Source organism: Macrotis lagotis, chromosome 1 (genome assembly GCF_037893015.1).
Source record: "Macrotis lagotis isolate mMagLag1 chromosome 1, bilby.v1.9.chrom.fasta, whole genome shotgun sequence".
In the NCBI taxonomy this organism is placed as follows: Eukaryota; Metazoa; Chordata; class Mammalia; order Peramelemorphia; family Peramelidae; genus Macrotis; species Macrotis lagotis.
The window spans coordinates 527,651,559-527,674,680 of record NC_133658.1 but is presented as its reverse complement, the minus strand read 5'-3'; the positions used below and the strand labels follow the sequence as shown (position 1 = coordinate 527,674,680).

Sequence of the window (23,122 nt, the reverse complement as noted above, 5' to 3'; positions counted from 1 at the left end):
TAGGACTTCCTGAAAACATTGAAGAGAAAAAAAAGCCTGGATTTAATATTACAGAATCTAGTGATGGGAAACTGCCCTGATATGATGGAATCAGAGGGCAAAGTAGTTATTGAAAGAGTACATCGATCCCCACCGGAAAAAAGATCCTGAAATGAAAACACCAAGGAATGTTGTGGCCAAACTCCAGAACTCTCAGATAAAAGAGAAAATCCTGCAAGCAGTCATAAAGAAACAATTTAAATATCAAGAAGCCACAGTAAGGATCATGCAGGACCTGGCTGCATCAACTTTAAGGGATCGAAGGGCCTGGAACGAGATATTTCCAAGAGCACAGGAGATTGGATTGCAGCTAAGAATCTACTTTCCTGCAAAGCTGAGCCTTCTCTTCCAGTGAAAAAGATGAACATTTAATGAAATGGAAGAATTCGAAACATTTCTGATGAAAAGGCCAGAGCTAAACAGAAAACTTGGACATCAAACAGGAGTTTCAAGAGACACAGGAAAAGGTAAAAGGGTAAAAAAAGGGGAGGGAGCGGTAAAAGGAACAAAAAATGCAATACAGTAAGTTGAAACTGGCTATATCCCAGCATGGTGGGGGAAAAAAAATTCTCATAAACCTTGAGAAATGTAATCCTAACCTAGAGAATACACCTAGCCAGAAATGATGGACATTCATGACCTATCCATTAGACTACTCCCTAATGGGATATAACTGGCTTTAACCCCGCTTGGGAGAAAGACTCTAATAACTCTCAGAAATTTTGACTCTATTCGATAGAATATACAGTACTAGAATGGCCAGACAATCAGAATTTTCTATGACTTAGATAGAATGATCTAAAAAAAACTACATCCCTAAAAAGGGGGACAGGATAGAGAAGGGAGGAGGGAGGGTATTGAATGGGGTAAATCTCCTTACACTGAGAGGTACAAAAAACCTATGGCAATAGCGGGAAAGAATTGAGCAGAAGAGAAAGACCTGAATCTTCTACTCATAGGTCTTGGCTTAAAGTCAACCTACACATACTCAGTTAACTTATAAAACATCTAACTTTTCAAGTGTTAAAAGGGGAAAAATGGAGGGGGGACAGAGAAAGGGAAGGGGAGTTGGGGAAATAAGGGGAAATAACAAAAGGAAGGGAAGGGAAATGGGAAAAGGGGAAAGGGGAAAGAAAGGGGAGGGTGTGATATAGAAGGGCAAACACACTGAAGGGGGTGGTTTTCAGAAACACAAGACTGGGGAATATGGATAAAAGGTGGGGATAGGGGGAAAACACAGAGGGAAGATAGCATGGAGGGCAATAACGAATTAGTATTCATAACCTTGAATGTGAATGGGATGAACTCTCCCTTAAAACATAAGCGAATATCAGAGTGGATTAAAAAGCAGAATCCTACAATATGCTGCTTACAAGAAACTCATTTGAAGCAGAGAGATACATATGGAGTAAAGGTAACAGGTTGCAGCAAAATATATTTTACTTCAGCTGAAGTAAAAAAAGCAGGGGGTAGCAATCCTTATCTCAGACAAAGCAACAGCAAAAATAGATAGCATTGAAAGAGATAAGGAAGGAAACTTTATCCTCCTAAAAGTTACCATAGACAATAAAGTCATTTCAATATTGAATACATATGTACCCAGTGCAATAGCACCCAAATTCTTAGTGGAGAAGCTGAAAGAACTCCAGGAAGACATAGAGAGCAAAAGTCTACTAGTGGGAGACCTCAACCTCCCTCTATCAGATCTAGATAAATCGAATCATAAAACGAACAGGAAAGAAATTAGGGAGGTAAATAGATTGTTAGAAAAATTAGATATGGTAGACTGATGGAGGAAACTGAATGGGGATAGAAAGGAATATACCTCTTTCTCTGCAGTACATGGAACTTACACAAAAATTCACCATGTACTAGGACATAAAAACCTAATGATCAAATGCAGAAAGGCAGAAATAGTGAATACATCTTTCTCAGATCACAATGCAATAAAAGTCATATGCAATACTGGGCCAAGGAGATATAGACCCAGAACAAATTGGAAACTGAATAACCTCATTTTAAAAAATGAGTGGACCAAAAAACAAATTATAGAAAGAATTAACCATTTTATCCTAGATAATGTTAATAATGAAACAACATACCAAATCCTATGGGATTCATTGAAAGCGACTCTCAGGGGATATATTATAGCTCTAAATGCTTATATGAATAAATTGGAGAAAGAGAAAATCAATGAACTAAACATGCAACTAAAACAACTAGAGAAAAAAAAAGAAAAAAAAAGAAAAAAACAGCTGATCTGGTAAATGGATTCAGGAAAGATAAGTTAAAAATTATTGGAATAATTGAAAGTCACGATCAGGACAAGAGACTTGATACCATTTTTAAAGAGTTCCTACAAGGAAATTGCCCTGATATCCTAGAAGCAGAGGGCAAAATAGAAATTGAGAGAATCCACCTATCTCCCCCAAAAAGAGGTCCAAAGAAAACAACCCCCATAAATATTATGGCCAATTTCTGGAACTCCGAAGTCAAAGAGAAAAATTACAAGCAGCCAGAAGGACACAATTCAAATATCATAGAACTGCAGTTAGGATCACACAGGACTTAGCAGCAACTACATTAAAGGCTCCTAGAGCTTGGAATGTAATATTCCAGAAGGTAAAAGATTTGGAATGTATCCCAAAAATCAACTACCAACAAAAATGAATGTCTTCTTCCAGGGAAAACTATGAACTTTCAATGAACCAGGGGAATTTCAGATGTTACTGTTAAAATGGCCAGAGCTGACCAGAACATTTGATCTTCAAATATAGGACTCAGGTGAAGCAGAGTGTGGAGGAGAAGGGTAAAATATAGGGGCCATAATGATGATGATGAACTACATGTATTCCTGCATAGAAAAATGATTGTGTTAATACTCATAAGAAACTTCTCGTTTAATAGAGCAGGTAGAAGGAGCTTCTATCAATGAAGCACAGTAGAGAGCTGAATTTGAAGATGTAACATATTGTAAAAATGGAATCAATGAATTAAAGGGAAATGTAATGGGAAAAAGAAAAAGGAGATGAGGAATTGGCTAAGATATTTCATATAAGAATTATATTTAATAGGGCATAGACATCTAGAGTAAGAAAGAGACAAGGGGGACAGGGGGAAGGGGAGGATGTGAGTAATGAAGGAGAGGGTGGACCATGGGCGAGAGTGGTCAGATATAACACGTTTTCTTTTTTACTTCTCGCAAGGGGCTGGGATTGGATGGCCTGTCTGGGGCCATAGGACCTTGTATTTGCTCAGCCTTAGGGATGGTATGTGGGCTCAGGGCCTCTGGGGCACAGGGCCTATGATCAGTCTGCTGTGCCATTCAGCTACCCTACAGCACATTTAAGGAGAAAGTGTAGTATGTGGTAGTGGGGGAGTACAAATGGAGGGAGTTGCAATCAGCAATGGCAACAGTGTAAAAATATGAAGTAGCTTTTGTGATGGATTTATCATAAAGAATGTGATCCACCCGCAACAGAACTGGTGGAGTTGAAACACAGACTGAACCATATTGTTTGTTATTATTTTTGGGGGGGGGTGCAGGGCAAGTGGGTTGGGTAGCTTGCCCAGGGCCACAAAGCTGAGTAATTGTTGGGTATCTGAGACCAGTTTTGAGCCGAGGTGCTTCTGGCTCCAGGGACAGTTCTTTGTCCACTGCGCCACCTAGCCATCCCTATCATCATCATCATCATCATCATCACCATTATCATTATTATGATTATTATGATTATTTTATTTTATTTTATTTTTGGTTTTTGCAGGACAATGGAGTTGGGTTGGCTTGCCCAGGGTCACAACCTGGGTGATTGTTGGGTGTCTGAAGTCTGATTTGAACCCGAGAGCTCCTGAGTACAAGGCCTGTGCTCTGTCCACTGCACCACCTAGCTGTACCTATTTTTTTAATTGTAATTTTAAGTTTTTTCTCTTTCCTTTACTTTATTGCTTATGAGGGTCTATATATTTTGGGAGGAGTGGATATCATATTTACTCTTAAACAAGAATATTTCAGTAAGGTAAAAAAATCATTTGTAAAAAAAATAAAAAGTGCTCTGTCCACTGCACCACCTAGCTGTACCTATTATTTTTTTAATTGTAATTTTAATTTTTTTCTCTTTCCTTTACTTTATTGCTTATGAGTGTCTATATATTTTTGAGGGAGGGGATATCATATTTACTCTTAAACAAGAATATTTTAGTAATGTAAAAAAATCATTTGTACAAAAATAAAAATAAATATTAAGAAAAAGAATATAAGCAGATCATCAAAAAAAATGAGAAAAGAATGCAAAGGTTCCTGTATTTGAGCTCCTGAAACTAAAGGTTGAACATAATATTTACACTGATTCAATTTCATTTTCATAAGATTCAGAAAAACTGTACTAGTCTGTCAATATTTTGGGGATTGCAAAATCTATCCTCTCACTTGCAACCTATCCTCAGTTTAGGTCAACTACAAAACTTTTAAGTTATTTTTGCTTTAATCTTTATGTAAATGAGAATAAACTTGATTAGGATTGTAGTTAATGATGTATTTTAGGATAATCCAATCTTATTTTTCATGATCTTTTCTCTTCTTGACATCTACCGATTCACCATTCCAAATTCACTTCTATCTTTTGCCAAAGTCAAAAGAAGCTCCACCTGGAGCCTTTTGTTCCTGTGTGATTTTTGTACAGAACAAAAGCCCTTTTTGAATCCAGCTTGGTTGCTATGTGGTGATTATCATCTTTGACATATATATTTTTTGAGACATTTTTCCCAATATCAAATGTCTATTCATTTGAATCTATGTACAAAAGGCAAGAGAAGAGTTCTCTAAGTAATTCTGAAGGAGAGCAGAATATTTGGCATTATATTTACTTTTCACATGAGTTTTAGAAGGAAACTGACTTAAAAAGTGAGATGCCCAAGGTTCTGTACATCTAACAGGTAGTGCTTTTCCTCAATCTTCCTAAAAGCCCTTTTCCCAAACTCCGTCATAGAATAGATTATGGTGAAATTCATCAGAAAAACAGATGGAGAATCCCAAGGTAAAATCTGTTCATAAAATTTCAATAGAATATTAAGGCAGGTTCAACTCTTAATGAAATCTTGTGACTTTTATTTTCTCAAAAAAAAAGTAGTTTTTCCTGTTTACCTGGGTTTTCTTTTAGGATTAGTATTGTGGATACTTCAGTGGAGTCCTACTCTAAAAAACTTAGGCACTCTAGTAGTCCCTTGAAAATAAGACAGACTCAAAGAACAGGATGCTTATGGGCAATTAAGTTTCTCATAATATTTAATTTGCAATGGGGAAAAGACATGTGCCACAAAATAAGTAAAGGAAGCCTGTCTTCTTTGTCCTCTTTATAATTGATATTGAAAATGCATTTTTCCCACAGATGACCTGGAACATAATCCTGGTTTATTCATTTACTATTTAGAAGAACTTGAAAAAGTAATATCTTTTTCAGAATCCTGCTTTTTCCTCATCTGTAAAATCAGAATGACATTTATGTAACCTCCAGCACAGAGTTGTCATGAAAATAAAATTAGATAATAAGCATTACAGAACTCATTTGTAATCAAATTCATTCAGATAAGCGTGAGTTCTTATTGTAGCACTCATAACCTTAAACAAAAGTTTAGCAGGATTTATCTTGACTACAGACAATTCACAAATTTAATGAATATTTTTTTTTGGCCCATTGCTAACTAACTTCAATGGTTGAACTTGCTTATTCTGAATGTGATTGAGTGTGTGTGTGTGTCTGTGTATGTGTATACGCGTAGGTGTTCGTGCATATGTATATGTCTATTTTTCTGTCCCCCAAAATTTTACTATTAGGAGGGTAGACTGGAAACGTTAAGGTAAGCCTTTTCAGTTTTGTTTCTTATTATCCTGTGCTAAATGTATAAAATATAGAAATCATAATCTCTTAATTCTTAAATTTCAAAACTAGCTCATTCATTACTGTGAGGCAATTAACTAGAAACTCTTTGAAAATGTCTCATTCCTCTTTATAATAGAGGTAATTATATATATATATATATATATACATGTGTGTGTATATATATATGTATATATATATATATATATATATATATATATATATTGTTTTTAAAAATAGAATCCTAGCTTTTCAACAAAAGTCAACAAGTATTTATTAAGTGCCTCCTTTGTTCTAAACATGAAAAGTTGCTGAGCATGGAAAGAGAAAAAAAGTCAAGCTCTGTTTTCAAGGAAGTCACAGAGGGAAGTCATATTTCAAAATGTCCTAAGAAAAGGTATTTGAAACAAGGAAGTCATTCTACATGTAAATCCCTCATTGACTTGTTCATTGATATTCAGTTAGAAAGTTCCTCTTCTGTCTTTGGACCTGTCTTCTTTACTATTTGTATTCATAATTTGTCTGAAGAGACCAAAAGAATATTGATCAACTAAAAGAGAGCTTACTAACAGAAGGATAATAGAGTTAAGAGCCAACATCAGTTCCTTTAGCTGGAAATAAAAATCATACAAGGATAGTAATATAGGGCTGAACATGGGTATAAAAGTTATTTAATAAGACAATGGACTGGATGTTGGGGTCATGAATTCCCTGTCACTGCAGATTTTGAGGCAGAAGCTAGATGACATTCTATCTTAGATGTTGGACAGATTTCTGTAGCATTTGAGGGGGTTATAGTGGAAAATTCTCAAGGTATCCTCCAAATCGATTACCACCAGGTCAAGAGATTATATCAGGTAAGAATTCATTATAATCCTAAATCTACATTGCCAGGCAAGAAAGAGAAAACAAACATGAATTTCAGATTCAATGAGAGAAGTATCTTCCCTAGCTTTCTATCTTTTGTCAGGAAACCCTAGGTTCTTATATTTTTGTGTAGGGTTATATGCCCATTAGCAAATATTTGGAGAAAATATTGCTCTCTTATTAAATGGCTCTAATATGTATGTATGTATATATGCAATTTAATTCATTATCTTGCCCAACTCAAAAAGGTATGTTACAGAGAAATACACGAAATAGGAAAAATGATGAAAAGGAAAATTGAAAAATAATTTCTCTTCTTCAGAAATGACTTGGGAAAAATTAATTGTCCAAATTTTAAAATAAAACCTGTCACCCCATCATGAGAGTCAATATGGTTGTTTGGCTGCTTTCTTTGGAAAATTGTCCTAGATTTTCATTCTACATTTGTCTATTTTTTAGGGTTTTTTGGAAAAGCAAATGGGGTTAAGTGGCTTACACAAGGCCACACATCTAGGTAATTATCAAGTGTCTGAGGCCAGATTTGAACTCAGGTACCCCTGACTCCAGGGCCGGTGCTCTATCCACTGCAACACCCAGCTGCCCCTAATTTCATCTATTATTGGTTATAAGAGAAGATCACCCCAAATTTTTCTTTGTCTCAAAAAGTAAGATTGAAATATCTATTTTTTTTTTTTTTTTCAAACAAGAAAACAGTGAGACATTCATTAAAAGCAGAGGTTACTTTATGGCTATCCTGTCAAATCCCTAAGCAATCATTCCACATTTACATCATGCCCTTTACTCTCTTTTCTTGGCACTAATTGATTTGTTCTTTCATCTAAGTCAAGAATCAGACAGATTTGGTGAATAAGAATCATCTGCTGATAATTGTTCTACTGATATTTTTTTCTTTTCCTGTCCTATCAGGATTACATTCCATATTCGCTTCAGATGGCTTTATAGATTTTTTACATTTTGTTCTGCAGGTCCTTACCTTGAAAATTGTTCAAAATGGTTCTGTTATTTTCATATTAATCTATCCACTCCAACTTTCAAAATTCCGGGTTCCTAAATAACTGATTTGTACCTATAATGGGACCTCTGTTCTCTAATTAACCCTCAAAATCTTAACACTCAACAAATCTTACTACAGAAATGTCACAGCTAGTTACTTTGTGTACTAACAATCAGGATATGATTTAGGGATTCATATAACATTGGGGATAGGAATAGAGATGGTATGGAATGGGCATACAGAGTGGGGACAGGGATAGATATAGATTAGAATGAGCATAGAGATGGTTAGGGATAGGAAAATGGATAGGGTAAGGGGATAATGATATATAGGGATAGGAACTTTGTTTTAAAGTGAAAGGAATTAAGAAGGGAGGGGCATAGGGAAGGGGATGGGGATTAGAATGAGTATAGAGAGATAGGGAAAGAAATCAGTTTAGGGAAATGGATAATGATATGGATAGGGACTTGGAATCTAAAGATGAAAGGAGATCTCATTTAATTGTCAAGGATGCTAATTGACTTGGTGAGGGTCAGACAACCAGAATGTGTCAGGAAGAGGTCAAAGTAGCCTCTCTTTTTGCAATGAAAAGACAGTTTGGGCCTCCAGAAGGATTCTTAATTCATTGTACTAAAAGACATGTTCACAAACAAAACAAGTGGAAGTACTATAAGAGCCATGTGGTTCTATACTATGAGAAGTGACAGGGACAAGACCTCTTGCACATGAAAGAATATTAGGGGAGTCATGATTAAAAAGTAACCTGACCTTCACACATATATTACACATATACCTATTTGTGTATGTACACACATGTATTTATTTATATGGATATAGAAAGAGATAGAAACATGACACACTCATTAAGTGATTCTAAAATGTCAGGTCCTCTTCAAAGCTCTGATGATACCAAACCAGAAAACAAAGTGGTCCCTAATCTCAAGGAACCTACATTATGGGAGAAAAAATGCATAAGACAGAGGTGGGAACTTAGGGATTCCATATCCATCTGGCCAAAGACAGCCTGGCGTACAGGTAGGGCAGACCAAAGAATGAATAAAAAGTTAAATGAAATTTGGCCAAAAGGTACCAAAAGGTACTCATCATTATCAAGGAAACCACAGAATCATGGTCCTCAAGAGGGGACAAGCTAAAATTAAGATTTGAACAGAGAAAATAAGGCAAGGATCCCAAGTAGAAGCAGCAACATAAGCAATGGTACAGTAGAATTGCGTGAGGTGAATTTGAGGTATTATTGCAGTACATGTCTGCTTGATTGAACTACAAGACTAGGGTTGGTGGTAGACTAGGAATTCAGTATGGAAAATTTTTTTGGTTTCAGAATGTGGAAGGCACTGGATCTGGACTTTGTTCATTAAGCCGCAATGATGTTTTGCTGATATGTTTAATTCAATCCTTTGAAACTGATACGATCATGAAAGAACTTTCAAAGTAATCTTTGAAAAATAATTTGAGTTACCATTAAATGTGGACATGAGGTAAATGTCCACATTTTCTAAAATGTAATAATGTTAGTGGTTTTTTAGAATCATCTAGAAACCATAGGCACCATAAGGATTACCTCAATCCACCATGAAATTCTAAAATACATGATTAAGAAACAATAGCGAAGGTCAAATTATAGGTTCAATAATAACAAATCATGTGCAAGAAACAAGTGAACCTTTCAAAGATTCAATTCAATAGCTGTTGATATTTCCTCATCACTTTCAATACCATCACATTACTTGTTCCTTACATTCTTAATTTAGGATTCTTTTCTCTTGCATTTAATCTTGTACTTGTTTGTCCAGGGTCAGCTTCTCCCACTCTTGTTGGAATAGCTTCCCACCCTCACCCCACCTAATACTTCCAGAATCATGATTCAAAAATGAGTATTTATCTCTTCATGTATTTTCTTCTTGACTTTTGCTAGTCAGATGGGTTAAGTTAATTGCCCACGGTCACACAGTTAATTATTTTTTTAAGTTTCTGCAGTTGAACTTGAACTCAGGTCTTCCTGAGTCCACTGCCAGTGCTCTATCCACTTTGCCACCCAGCAGCCCTTTCTACAAATTTTTGAACTCTGTCGATACCTTCCTTCTTAACCTCTGGTAAATTTATGTTCCAATTTATTGGACAAAGTAACTAAAATAATTTATCAGCATCAGGAAGCTGAAAGGACAATGGTTTTATTTCAATAGATTTTTCATCTAGGATTATCTGATCTTGGCAATTTACTTAACTCTCTTTTTTTTTCCTTTGAAAAAGTGGAATGATCCAAAATTATCCTAACCTTAATACCACGTGCTCAAATTTTTATAGGAATAGCACAGATTCAAATTTTTAAAGCAAGAAATCCTAAATACTATTAATGTATAAATGGAATACTACTCCAAATAACTAAGAAGTAGAGGATACATATTAAGTAATGTCAAATGTTCTACCTCAAACCCAGGAGGATTGGCAAAGATGAGAAAAAGTCAAAGGACACCTGTTGGAAGAAGAATATTGTGTGTTGTTGTTGGTATATTGATAGGTTACTTGAATTTGTCCAACAATATTGCAACAAATCCTATACAACTTCTACAAAAGAAAGAATTAAAGGACAAATTGAAGTATTACATCATTATAATCATACAGTATCATATTTACCATAAGAAATCATACAATTGAGAAAGTTTCACCATACATAGGAATACCCTGAATACTGATGCAGAGTGAAATGAGCTAAAGTAGGACATGAATAATTTTATGAATCTGACTATCTCAGTGAGTGCTGGTGCAGATAGGCAGAGGCCCTACTGACTTTGGTCACTCTCACCGGAGAGCCAAGATAAGTTCTCAAATAGAACTCAAAAACCACTAGCACAGAACCATGAAGCTTAAGAAATTATCTCCCACACCTAGAGACTAGTATTCCCTTCTATCATATAATTAACAGCCAAGAAATAAGACTCTAAAATGAGTAAGAAAAAGAGAAAAAAACTAGGCTATAGATAACTACTGGGGTGATATCGATTTCAAATTCAAAAAAAGAAAGTGAAGTTAAAGCAGCTACTTCTACTTCAAAAATATATGTAAAATGGACACATAAAGAATATTTGAAAGAACTTACAAGGACTTTAAACTCAAATAAGAGAGGTATGAGGGGGGGAAATTTAACTAGAGTAAGGAAAAAAATTAAGAAATTTATTAAAAGAGTCGACCGAGTGGACAAAGAGATTGAAAACTTTCAAAAGAAAATAACTGTAGTGTGGCTAAGTGGCATAGTGGATAGAGCACTAATCCTGGAGTCAGGAATACCTGAGTTCCAATCTGGCCTCAGACACTTAACATTTGTCTAATTGTGTGACCTTGGGCAAGTCACTTAACCCCATTTCTTTAAATTAAAAATAATAAAATAAAGGTCAATACAAAAACTTGCAATCAAAAAACATAATTTTAAAAAATTAGAAATGAATAAGGGGAAGCTAATGACTTTATAAAGAAAGAAAGAATTTATAAAAAAGAATAAGAAGTAATAGAAGGGTATGTGAAATATTCCATTGGGAAAAAGACTACTAACCTGGCAAATAGATTGAGTAAATGAGAGACTGGTAAGAAAGAAGCATATAAAAATTGTTGGTCTATCTGAAAATTATAATCAAAAAAATGAGTCTAGACATTATACACTAGAACTTATGATGAACGATGAAGAATATTATAGCTAAGTTTCAAAGTCCTCAAATCAAAGAAATAATATGACAAACAACAAGAAAGCAACAATTTAAGGTCTATGGAGCTACAGTCAAGATAAAACAAAATTTAACCGTTAAAAGACCAAAGGGCATGGAACATAACTACTCTAAAGAGCAGAAGAGTTGGGTTTGCAATCAAGAATATATTACCCAGCAATGATGGATATAATTCTGTATTGGGAAAAATAGATAATGGGAAAAAATAGATATTCACCTAATTAAATTAGGACTTTCAAGTATTCTTGAGAAAATACCAGAAATGAACATCTGACCCACAAGAATTTGGAGAAAATTATTAAACAAGAGAGACCAAATATAAAAGATTTAATAAGGTCAAACTGGTTGCTTCTTTTACAGGAAACCATTACCTGGAACTCTTAAGAAAATGTTAGCATTACTAAAATAATTTAAAAAGCATTCATAGATGTATTTTGTCAAAAGTTTTTTCTGAATCTATAGGGAAAATTACATAATTACATACATTATTGATTTTATTATTGACATGGTCGATCATTCTGATAGTTTTCTTCACTCTGCATTCTTGTTATAAATCAAATCTGGTTCTAGTGCATAATTCTTTATGATATATTAATGCTTTAATCTTCTTGCTTGAATTTCATTAATTTTTGTGTCAATCTTCATTAATTACAAAAGGATGAAAATTAAAAAATATTCATTAGGGAAATTGGTCTAGTTTCTTTGTTTTGACTTTTCCAGGTTTTGCAGTGTCATAAAAGAATAAGATTTATTTTGCCTGTTTTTTCAAGTAGTTTATATAGTATTTAAATTGTCCAAATACTTGATTGAATTCACTTGTGAATCTATCTGGTACTGGGAATTTTTTGTAAGGGAATTCTCAAATAGCTTGATAAATTTCATTTTCTAAGATAAGTGTTCCATTTTATTTTTCTAATAATCCGGGCAATTTTTAATTGGGAAAATATTCATCCATTTTTTTGACTGGCAGATTTACTGGCATGTAATTGAACAATTTAGAAATAATTGTTTTTTTCTTCATTGGTAGAAAATTGAGTATTCAAAACTTTGATACTAGTAATATTATTTTATTTCTTTTTTTTAAAATGAGATTTACCAGTATTTTATTTATTTTATTATTTCTTTATAAGACCAGATTTTTTTTTCTTTTTATGTTCCATGATTTTTTTTTTACTTTAAATTTAATTAATCTCTGACTTTCAGGATTTCAAATTTGGTGTTTAATTGAAGATTTTAATTTTTTAATTTTTCTATCATTTTTAGTAACATATGAACAAACATCTTTATCTGCTCTCTACTGATTTAAACTACTAAATGCTGCATTTGTTCCATTCCATAAATTTTGATATTCTTTCTTATTGTCATTCTTTTTAATGAAATTTGATTATTTTAGCCACTCACTTTTTAGATTTAGTTTCCAGTTATTTTTTATCTATCTTTCCAAGACCCTTTATTGAATGTAATTTTTATTGCACTGTGGTTTGAAAATGATACACTTAATTGTGCTTTTCTGAACCTTGTTTTGGAGGATTTTAAGCCCTCCTGTATTGCCAATTTGGATTGGTGCCATACACTGCTAAGAAAAATTTATATTCCTTTCTATTCCCATCCAATTTTCTCTAGGGATCATTATATTCACTTATCTAAAATTCACCATACATTCTTAACTTTTTCCTATTTGCTCTTTGGTTAAGAATTATCTAATTTTGAGAGGGGAAGTTGAATTCCTCCACTTGTAGACTTTGGCAATTTCTTCTTGTAACTCACTTAACCTCTCCTTTTAAAATTTTGATCCTATACAATTAGATGCATATTTAATAAATAATGATATTACACCATTGTTGATAGTACTTTTTCAAACAAGGTGTGGTTTCCTCATCTTTTTTATTTAAATCTGCTTTAGCTTTCATTTTGTTTCGAGATCATGATTGTTATCCCTGCTTTTGACTTTACTGGAAGCATAACATATTTTGCTCCAAATTCATACCATTTCTATGTTGTCTGTTTCAGATGTTTCTCTTATAAATATTATAAGATTTTGTTTTTTAATCATCTCTGCTATCCATTTATGTTTCATGGTTAAGTTCATCCCACATATTTTGACCATTCTGATTACTGTGTATATCCCTCTATACTATTTTCCACTTCTCTTTTATTTCTGTGCTATCACACATTTCTTCTCTCAAGTTTATATTTCTGACCACTGAAGTACCCAGTGTGCCATGCCTTCTATCTCTGTACCCCTTGTCTTATCTTCTTCCCCTCCTACTTCCCTATGAAGTAAAATAGATTTGTCATGGAACAGTGTGTGTTATTTCTCTTTTGACTCAATGCTGATGAGAGCAAGGCTCAAGCATGCCTGCTCCTATCTTGCCATCTACTTTAAAATCTTTCATGCCACTTTCATGTGAAATAATCATTACCTCTCCCTTCCCGCTCCTTCCTAACACATTTCTCCCTTTTTTTATATCGCCCCTTTATATACCACCCGTCTTTTACATCATCCTAACACCATAGACAAATTTATAAACCTACCACTTTGTTCTATGTAGACTCCTAACTACTCCAATAGTGACATATTTCTTAAAAATTACAAGTATCAGCTTCCCATCTAGGAATGTAACCAGTTTAACCTTATTGAATTACTTACATTTTCTCATTCTTGTTTATATTTTTATGCCTCTTGTTTGAATATCAAATTTTCTATTCAAATCTGATCTTTTTTTATCAGAAAGGTCCTCTGTTTCTATAAACGCTCATTCAATTTTCTCTGAAGATCATTTTATCTAACTTTTCTAAAATTCTATTTACCTCTACATTTTTTTTTTTTTTTGCTGGACAGGTTGATTATTGTAAACCTAGCTGCTTTGCCCTTTGGAATATCATATTCTAAATCTGAAGAATCTATTATATCTTGTGTTATCCTGAATATAACTCCACAATATTTGGATTATTTCTGACTCTATGTGATCAAAGCTCTTTGACCTGAGAACTTTGGAAATGGGCTTTGATAGTAATGGAGTATTGGGGGCTTTTTTAAGGGGGGGGTGGGATCTCAGGAGTTGACAGGTAGATTCTTTTAAATTTGTATTTTACCATCCAGTACAAAGATATTAGGGTACTTTTCCTTAATTTATTGAAATATGTGGTCCAGGTAGTTTTTCAGATACAAATTTTCTCTTAATCTGTTTCCCTGAACAGTTGCTGCTTTAATGATATATTACACATTTTATTTTTTATTCTTTTGATTGTTTTGTGTTTCAAGACATCTCAATGGAGTCAATAACTTCGACTTGCCCAGTTTTATTTTTTAAGGAGTTTTTTGCTAAAGAGAATTTTTGCACAATTTTGAGTCAATCCTTTTTTTGTTTTTCCTTTACCCAACTTTGAACATTTTCTTCATGATTCTCTAGCATTGCTTTTATTTCTTCAGCTTGATACCAATTTGTATTTTTCTATGAGAGTTTGCATCATTGCTTTTGTCTTGTGAATTTGTATCTTGATCTTCCCTATCACTGTAGTCAATTTCTGTGGTCAAGTTCCTTTTTGTTTGTGTTTGTTTTTTGCTAATTTTCTATCCTAATTTTTTATTAAGTTTTCTATGTTATAGTGGAGGTCTGCTTCTGTGCTGCAGGAATAACTGGCTGAAGTTTCTGGATTGGGGATATAGGCACTTGTTCTGGCCTTCTCAGGGGGTCATGGGACTAATGCTGCTAGGCTCTGCCAGGTGCTACCAGTATTCACTACGCTTCCCTCTTTAGGTAAGTTTGTTCTTTTGAACACTGATGGGTAATTATGATAGAATACCTACCTCCCCACCTTAAACTATAGTTTTCTAATTCAAATTACAAATAAATGCATCACTTGGTAATTAAAATGAGGTAACACACATGCATAAATTTTCATGACAAATTTTACATAATGAAAATTTACCTTTTCTTCATTTTCTTCCTTCATATGTATATTATTTAATTGCTTGTCATGATTCTGAAAACGAAAGAAGCTCAGGAAATTGCATCCTTTTATATTTCTAGAATCATTCAAAGTTTGGAGAAAAATAGTTACAAAACAAAATAGAGTCTACTATAATCTAAATAATTCCTTAGAGCAAACTATAAAAAATTCCTCAATTTCAGCTCTCAAAAAAGACAAAGTCACATGTCAAAGACGTGAGTTTGTGAATTTTGTAGAATATAGGTCTATCATATAGGTATACATATCTCTAAATCAATATGTGAACAAGGGAAGGGGTGGAACCTAATCTAACAACAGGTAAAAAAATGAAGATATAAAAGCTGATTAATTATATGTTTAAGTATGTAAAAGATACAGATCCTTATTTCTGTTGACGTTTTCCTCTCCTACAATTAATATAGGATTTGCTTTTTTTTTTTTTTTAGGTTTTTGCAAGGCAAATGGGATTAAGAGGCTTGCCCAAGGCCACACATCTAGGTAATTATTAAGTTCCTGAGGTGGGATTTCAACTCAGGTACTCCTGACTCCAGGGCTGGTGCTCTATCTACTGTGCCACATATCCAACCCATAGATTTGCTTTTTAAGGAATGTAGAAGTATTGATTTACTGTTGAAAGTAACAGTGAATGTCAACTGATAAAATATTCTCATTTTAGAGATGAGAAATATGAATCCTAATGATCTGAAATGACTTGATTAAAATCACACAAAAAGAAGTGATAGGACAGTGATTTGAGCCTAGATTTTCAGCTTTTAAATCTTGTACTCTTTCCTCTCTGCCACAGTTATCAAGCTCAAATAAAAATGAATCTTTGTGGGTCGCCTCCATAGTTCATGTGTTTCATACCTCTTCTTCCCAGAAGCCATTTGAGGAAATTGTGAACCCCTTTTAATCTTTAAAGGAACAGTAAGATTTTCTAATTTAAATGATAAATTTAACAAGATGATAACCTAACAGATACAGAACTGAACAGAAATGAATGAATTTTTTGTTCGTTAAGAATTGTGTTAATTGTATGAGAAAGCACATATCTTACTGGAACCAGGAATGTTTCCTTTTCTTTCTTATTAATGTAGGTTTGACTCTGCTAATTTCTTCTTCTACCATTAATTTATTTTGTTGTTCTTCTATGCTTGATTTTGGCACCTATGAATGTGAATAGTTCAGTGAGTAACAGTACAAGTCCATTACAGATAATACTAGAGAAACTAGTAGCACTTATTTGCATCTGATTGCTAACCAACAAATAGACATCATGCGTTGTGAAGAACCTTGAGCACCGAGAATGACCATGGGACCTGCAGTCTTAGCTGGCGAGTTAATTAGATGAGTGTTTGCTTTTTCTCACTCTGAAAGTGGATTCCTTTTAGGATTAAACATCTGTGATAACTATGAAGAAAATGAAAGCTACCTGCATTGGCAGTATAAAACAAAGACACCTGGATTTAAGATAAAAAATTATGATTCAGTCAGCCAAAGTATGATGCACCTAACCCCAACTTACCAGTTTTTAGCCATTATGTATTCAGCACTATTTACTATTCTAGACCTAGAATTGCAGAAGTGAACCAAATTATTGTTAGAAATGATAGTGATGCTCCAAAAGTTCTCAGATTCAGAATACTAAAGAACTCCAGGTAATTTCTGGTGTTTCCTAGCATGTCTTCTCTACATGTTGTCAATCAAATGCAACTAACAAAGACCCCTTCTTAATAATCTTCCAACAAAAATATATATTATATATATATATATATTTATATTATATATACATATATAGATAGATGGAAAGAAACAGATAGGATTCAAATAAAAGATGATCTTCCAAAGCACAGCACTTAAGAAAATTTAGTTAAAAACGAATCATTTATTTTAAGAAACACTTTTGTTTTTCTAATTACACAATTTAGAGATCACCAATAAAGCTAATTTTTTATGAAATAAAGCTAAACTATTGTGCTTTATTTACATAAAAGAGACAGAAGTTAAAGAGGCATGGACAATGTATCTTGAAAACTAGAAAAAAAGAAAATATGAATTTACAAGATGAGAAAAGAATGCAAATGTTCCTGTACTTGACCTCCTGAAACTAAAAGTTGAACATAATATTTACATTGATTCAATTTCATTTTCATAGGACTCTGAAAAAACTAGAATAGCCTGTTAATATTTTGAAGATTCCAAAATCTATCCTCTCCCTTGCAACCTATCCTCAGTTTAGGTCAAATACAAAACTTATAAATTATAATTTCTTTAATCTTTATACCAATGAGTAAAATTTTGATTAAGATTAAAGATAGATTTATTTTATGAAAATCCACCCTTATTTTTCATGATCTTTTCTCTTCTTGACATCTGCCCATTCACTGTTCCAAATTCATATCTACTATCATTTGGCAAAGTCAAAAGAGGCTCCAACCTGGAGCTTTTCTCTCCTGTGTGATTTTTGTTCAGAACAAAAACCCTTTTTGAAACCAGCTTGGTTGCAATGTGGTGATTATCTTCTTTTATACATCTATATGTGTTTGTTTGTGTATGTGTGTGTGTGTGTGTGTGTATGTGTGTATACATATATATATATATATATATACATATATATATAGCTTTTTTTGACATTTTTCCACTATCAAATGTCTATTAATTTTTCATTTAAATCTATGTGCAAAAGGCAAGAGAAGAGAACAGAGAATATGATATTATATTTACTTTTCATATGAGATTAAAAAGGAACCTGAATTAAAACATGAGTTGTCCAAGGTCCCACATACCTAACAAGTATTGCCACTGTCAATCTTCCTAAAAGAAGACGACATTTTATATTAGATGTTGGACAGATTTATGTAGCAGTTGGGGGCAATAGTAGAAACTTCTCAATATATCTTCCAAATCAATTACCGCCAGGTCAAGGGATTATGTCAAGTAAGAAGTCATAGGCCCCTATCTCTATTACAAGGTGAGAGAAAACAAACAAGGACTACCAATTCAATGAGGGAAGGATCTTTCCTAGCTTCTTATCTTTTGCCAGGAAATCCCAGGTCCTTATTTTTTTTTTTTTGTGCAGGAATATGGGTCCATTAGGAAATCCTGGGAGGTGCTGGTGGGGGGAAGGAAGTGAGATTAGGGGAAAAATTATAAAACTCAAAACTATTTTAAAAAAAGAAATCCTTGGAGGAAATTTTCCTTTCATTAACTGGTTGTAATGTGTATGTATGCATTTTTCCCCATTATCTTGCCTAACTGAAAAAGATTGAAAAGTTAGATTCAAATAAATGAAATTGGAAAAATTATGAAAAGTAAAAATGAAAAATTATTTCCCATCTTCAGGAATGACGTTTTTGAAATTAATTATCCAGGTTTTAAAATAAAACCTGTCACCTCATCTTTTCGATATGGTAGTTTACTTTCTTTCAAAAGTTGTCCTAGATTGTGTATTCTAGAGTTGTCTATTATTGACTATAAGAAAGGACCACTCTAAATTGCTCTTTGGCTCAGAAAATAAGATTGAAATATTTTATTTTCAAACAAGAAAATAGTGCAATACTCATTAAAATCAGAAATACTCTATTGCCCCAAAATAACCCAAGCAATCATAATACATTTACATTATGCCCTCTACTTTGTTTTCTTGGCACTAAGTCATTTTTTCTTTCATCAAAGACAAGAAACAAACTTATTGAATAGGAATCCTCTGCTGATAATTTTTGTTTTGACATATTTTCATTTTCTAACGTATCAGGTTTGCATACCGTGTTGATTTCCGTTGCGTTCAGGTATTTTTCAATTTTCTTCTCCAAGTCCTTACCCTGGAAATTGTTCAATATGATTCTGTTATTTTCATATTATTCCATCCTCTCCAACATTTAAATCTCAGGTTCCTAAATAACTTTTACCTTCCATGTGATCTCCGTTTTCTAATTAAACCTCAAGATCTAGGCACTCAACAAATATTACTACAGAAATTCCACAGCTAGTTGTTTTGAGGAGTAAGAATCAGGATACCATTTAGGGATACAAATTATATTAGGGATACGGATAGAGCTGTGATGGTATAGGCAGAGTGATGGGGGATAGTGATAGAGATAGATAAGAATGGATATAGAGATAGGGGTAGAAATATGGATAGGAAAAGGGATAATGATAAATAGGGAAAGGGAATTGGGTCCAAAGTGAAAGGAACTAGAATGGGAAGGGCATAGGGATGGGGACAAGGATAAGAATGAGTATGGAGGTAAGGATATGTATAAGGATAGGGAACTGGATAATGGCATGGATAGGGACTGAGAATCTAAAGGTGAAAGGAAATCACATTTAATTGCAGAGCTCTGTCCAAAGCACTGAGATGCTAAATGACTTAGTGTGGTTCAGCCAACCAAGTTGTTAGCAAAGAAAAAACAATTTTTGCCTCCAAAAGGATTCTTAATTCAGTGTACTAGAAAAAATGTTCACAAACAAAAATTGGAAGTATAATAAGAGCCGTGTGGCTCTAGACGATGAGAAATGACAGGGACAAGACCTCTTGCACTTCAACATTATGGAAGACTTGACAAAGAAGTAAGCTGACCTTAGATATATAGAGGCTTTATATATGTGTATGCATACATGGGTATATAGAGATAATATATACCCATAACATATAAATATACATACAGATTGATATCCACATACACACTTATTACACATATGCCAATGCATGTATGTACACATCTAAAAATATTGGTATGTGTATGGAAAGAAATCAAAACACTGCCCATTTCATTAAGTGCATCTAACAGGTAATGTCGTCTTCTAAGTTCTGATGATACAAAAGCAGAAAACAAAGAGGACCCTAATTTCAAGGAAGTTGCATGATAGGAGAAAAAAATACATAAAAGAGAAGTGGGAACTGAGGAATACCATAACCATCTGGATAAAGATAGTATGGTCTGGAGGTAGGGCAGACCAAAGAATGATAACAAGTTAAATGAAGCTTGGCCAAAGCAGCTTATGATATGGCAGTTCTTGACAAGTACTCTTCATCAAGTAAACCACAGAATCCTGTAAAGATGGGATAAGGAAAAAACTTATATTTGAACAGATGGAGAAGATGAGGCAGGCATTCCAAGTAGAAGCAGCTACATAAGCAATTGTACAGTGGAATTGCATGAGGTGAATTTGAGGTATGATTGGACTACACGTCTGCCTAATTGAACTACAAGATTTGTATGGTGGTTCACTAGGAATTAAGTATGGAAATTTCTTTAGTTTCAGAATGTGGAAGGCACTGGATCTAGACTTTGTTCCCTAAAAAATGTGAGATGATGTGAGCAGAAAATTAGATTTAATCCTATGAAACTGATATGATCATGGAAGAACCACTTTCAAAGTAATCTTTGAAAAATAATTTGAGAATTACCATTAAGCCTGGACTTGAGTTAAATGTCTACTTTTTAAAAAAAATGTAATAATATTAGTATTTTTAAAAGATTTATCCAGAAACTATAGGCCCCATAAAGATTACCTCAATTCACTATAAAATTCTAAAGTCGATGATTAAGAATGGATGGCCAAGATCAAAATATAGGTTCAATAATGACAAATCATGTCCAAGAAACAAGTGCATCTTTCTAAGACTCAATTAAATAGCTTTTGATGTTTCTTCATCAGTTTCAATGATGCCATCATCTTCCTGGTTCCTTATACTCACAATGTATGATTCTTTTCTCTTCCAATTAATCTTGTACTTGTTTCTCCCGCGTTAGTTTATGCTTCTCTCACTCTTGTTAGAATAGTTTCCCCCCACCACTGTTTTCATAAGCAGGTTCCAAATCTGAGTCTTCCATGTATTTTCCTTTTTGATTTTTGCAAGGCAAAGGGCTTAAATTACTTGCCCAAGTTCACACGGTTAATTTTTTGCAAGTGTCTGAGGCTGAACTTGAACTCAGGTCTACCTGAGTTCAGGGCCAGTGCTCCATCCACTGCACCACCTAGCTTCCCTCTCTACATATTTCTGAACTCTGTTGATACCTTCCTTCTTCACTTCTGGTAAATTTATGTTCTCCAATTTAATGGTCAAAGTAACTAAAATAATTTATCAGCATCAGGAAGCAGAAAGGGCAATGAGCTTAGTTCAATAGAAATAGGTTCTAATACTGATATTTGTCTAAAATTACATGATCTTGGCAATTTACTGGTCTCATTCTTTCTCTTTTGCAAAAGTGGAATAATCCATAATTATAATACCTACTCAAACTTTTAAAAGAAGAAATTCTAATTGCTATCAATAAATAAATGTAATACTCCTCCAAATAACTAAGAAGTTGAGAATACATATCAAATCAAGCCCAATGTTTCAATTCAAACCTCTGAGGATTGGCAAAGATGAAAAAAAGTCAAATGACACCGGTTGGAAGAAGAATATTGCCTGCTGTTGGTGTATTAGGTAACTTGAAATTACCTAACTGTGCATACCCTTTGCCCCGTATTATTGTAATAAATCCTATAAAAATTCGACAAAAGAAAGAGTTAAAGGACAAATTGAAGTATTATTAAAATCATGAATTATCATTTTTACCATAAGAAATGATAAAAAGGAGAAAAAGTTTCATTATACATAGGAAGACTTATATACTTATTCAGAGTGAAATGAGCTGAAGTAGGACAATGAAAAATTTTATAAAGATAAATAACTCTGAAAGAATCCTGATCAACTCAGTGATTGACCATATGATTCTGGAAGTGATGTTGGTGCCATGCTACACACACTTTCAGAAAGAGAAGTGAATAGACTTTCTATATAAAATGAGATAGGTTTTCAGCACCAACAATGGGAATGTAGGATTTTCTTTTGATTATGTAATTTTAGTATACAAATTTTGATATTCCCTCAATTCTCCCAATTTCTGGGTTGGGGGGGGACAAAGAAGAGAAAATATAATATTTTAATTGAAAAAAATTTTAAAGTTTCCTCCCATGCTCTGAACTAAGGCTATGCTCTTACAATTGTTTTGCATCACAGTTACCCTCAATCCAATGAACCTATGTCATAATTTATTATTGCACATAACTTGTTTTCTGTGCCTCTTCCCCTACCATTTCTTCTACCATAAATATTTGTATTCTATCTCCGAATCTAAGTTAATTCTTTCTTGGAAAACTAGTTTTAAAAATCCTTGCCCATAATAAACACTCCAGGATGAATTCTACCTGATGATTTGCTTTCTTTAAGAATCAGAAGACCAATTTGGGTAGGAAAAAACCAAGGAAAAATGCATCAGTAGAAAATCAGTGTTAATTCACTGAAGGGCTCTGAATTGTGGAGAAAAAAACATGCATTAAGCAGTTGTCCCAAATGCAAAACACTATGCTAAACACTGGAAATCAAAAGAGGAAAAAAAACCTAAAAATTTCATAGTCTTGAGATGCTCTTACCCTATACTTTAATCAGAGTAGATAACATATACAGTTCAGTTAAAGCATAAGTTGGAATGGTCCAGAAGTCTTAAGGTTTCTAATGGTTGGAATGGATAGCCAAGAGCCAGAGGTATTTTGCGTAAGTAGTTAACAACAATATCAAGGAATTTCGCGGTATAGAATCAAAAAACTTATTAAAACCTAGGCTGTCAAAGATTTAGAAGGTACAT

The 23,122-nt window shown here is 33.6% G+C and overlaps 1 protein-coding gene across 1 annotated transcript in view; it reads right to left on the bottom strand.

Annotated features, from left to right (window-relative positions):
- LOC141505173 (uncharacterized) overlaps positions 1–23,122 on the bottom strand; it is a 205,220-nt gene that overhangs the window by 162,884 nt on the left and 19,214 nt on the right. The window contains exons 8-10 of the mRNA XM_074210743.1: positions 19,250–19,306; positions 16,543–16,652; positions 15,465–15,561 (exon numbers count right to left, since the gene is read on the bottom strand). Coding sequence (XP_074066844.1) covers positions 15,465–15,561; positions 16,543–16,652; positions 19,250–19,306 — 264 coding nt within the window. The remainder of the gene's footprint in view (positions 1–15,464; positions 15,562–16,542; positions 16,653–19,249; positions 19,307–23,122) is intronic.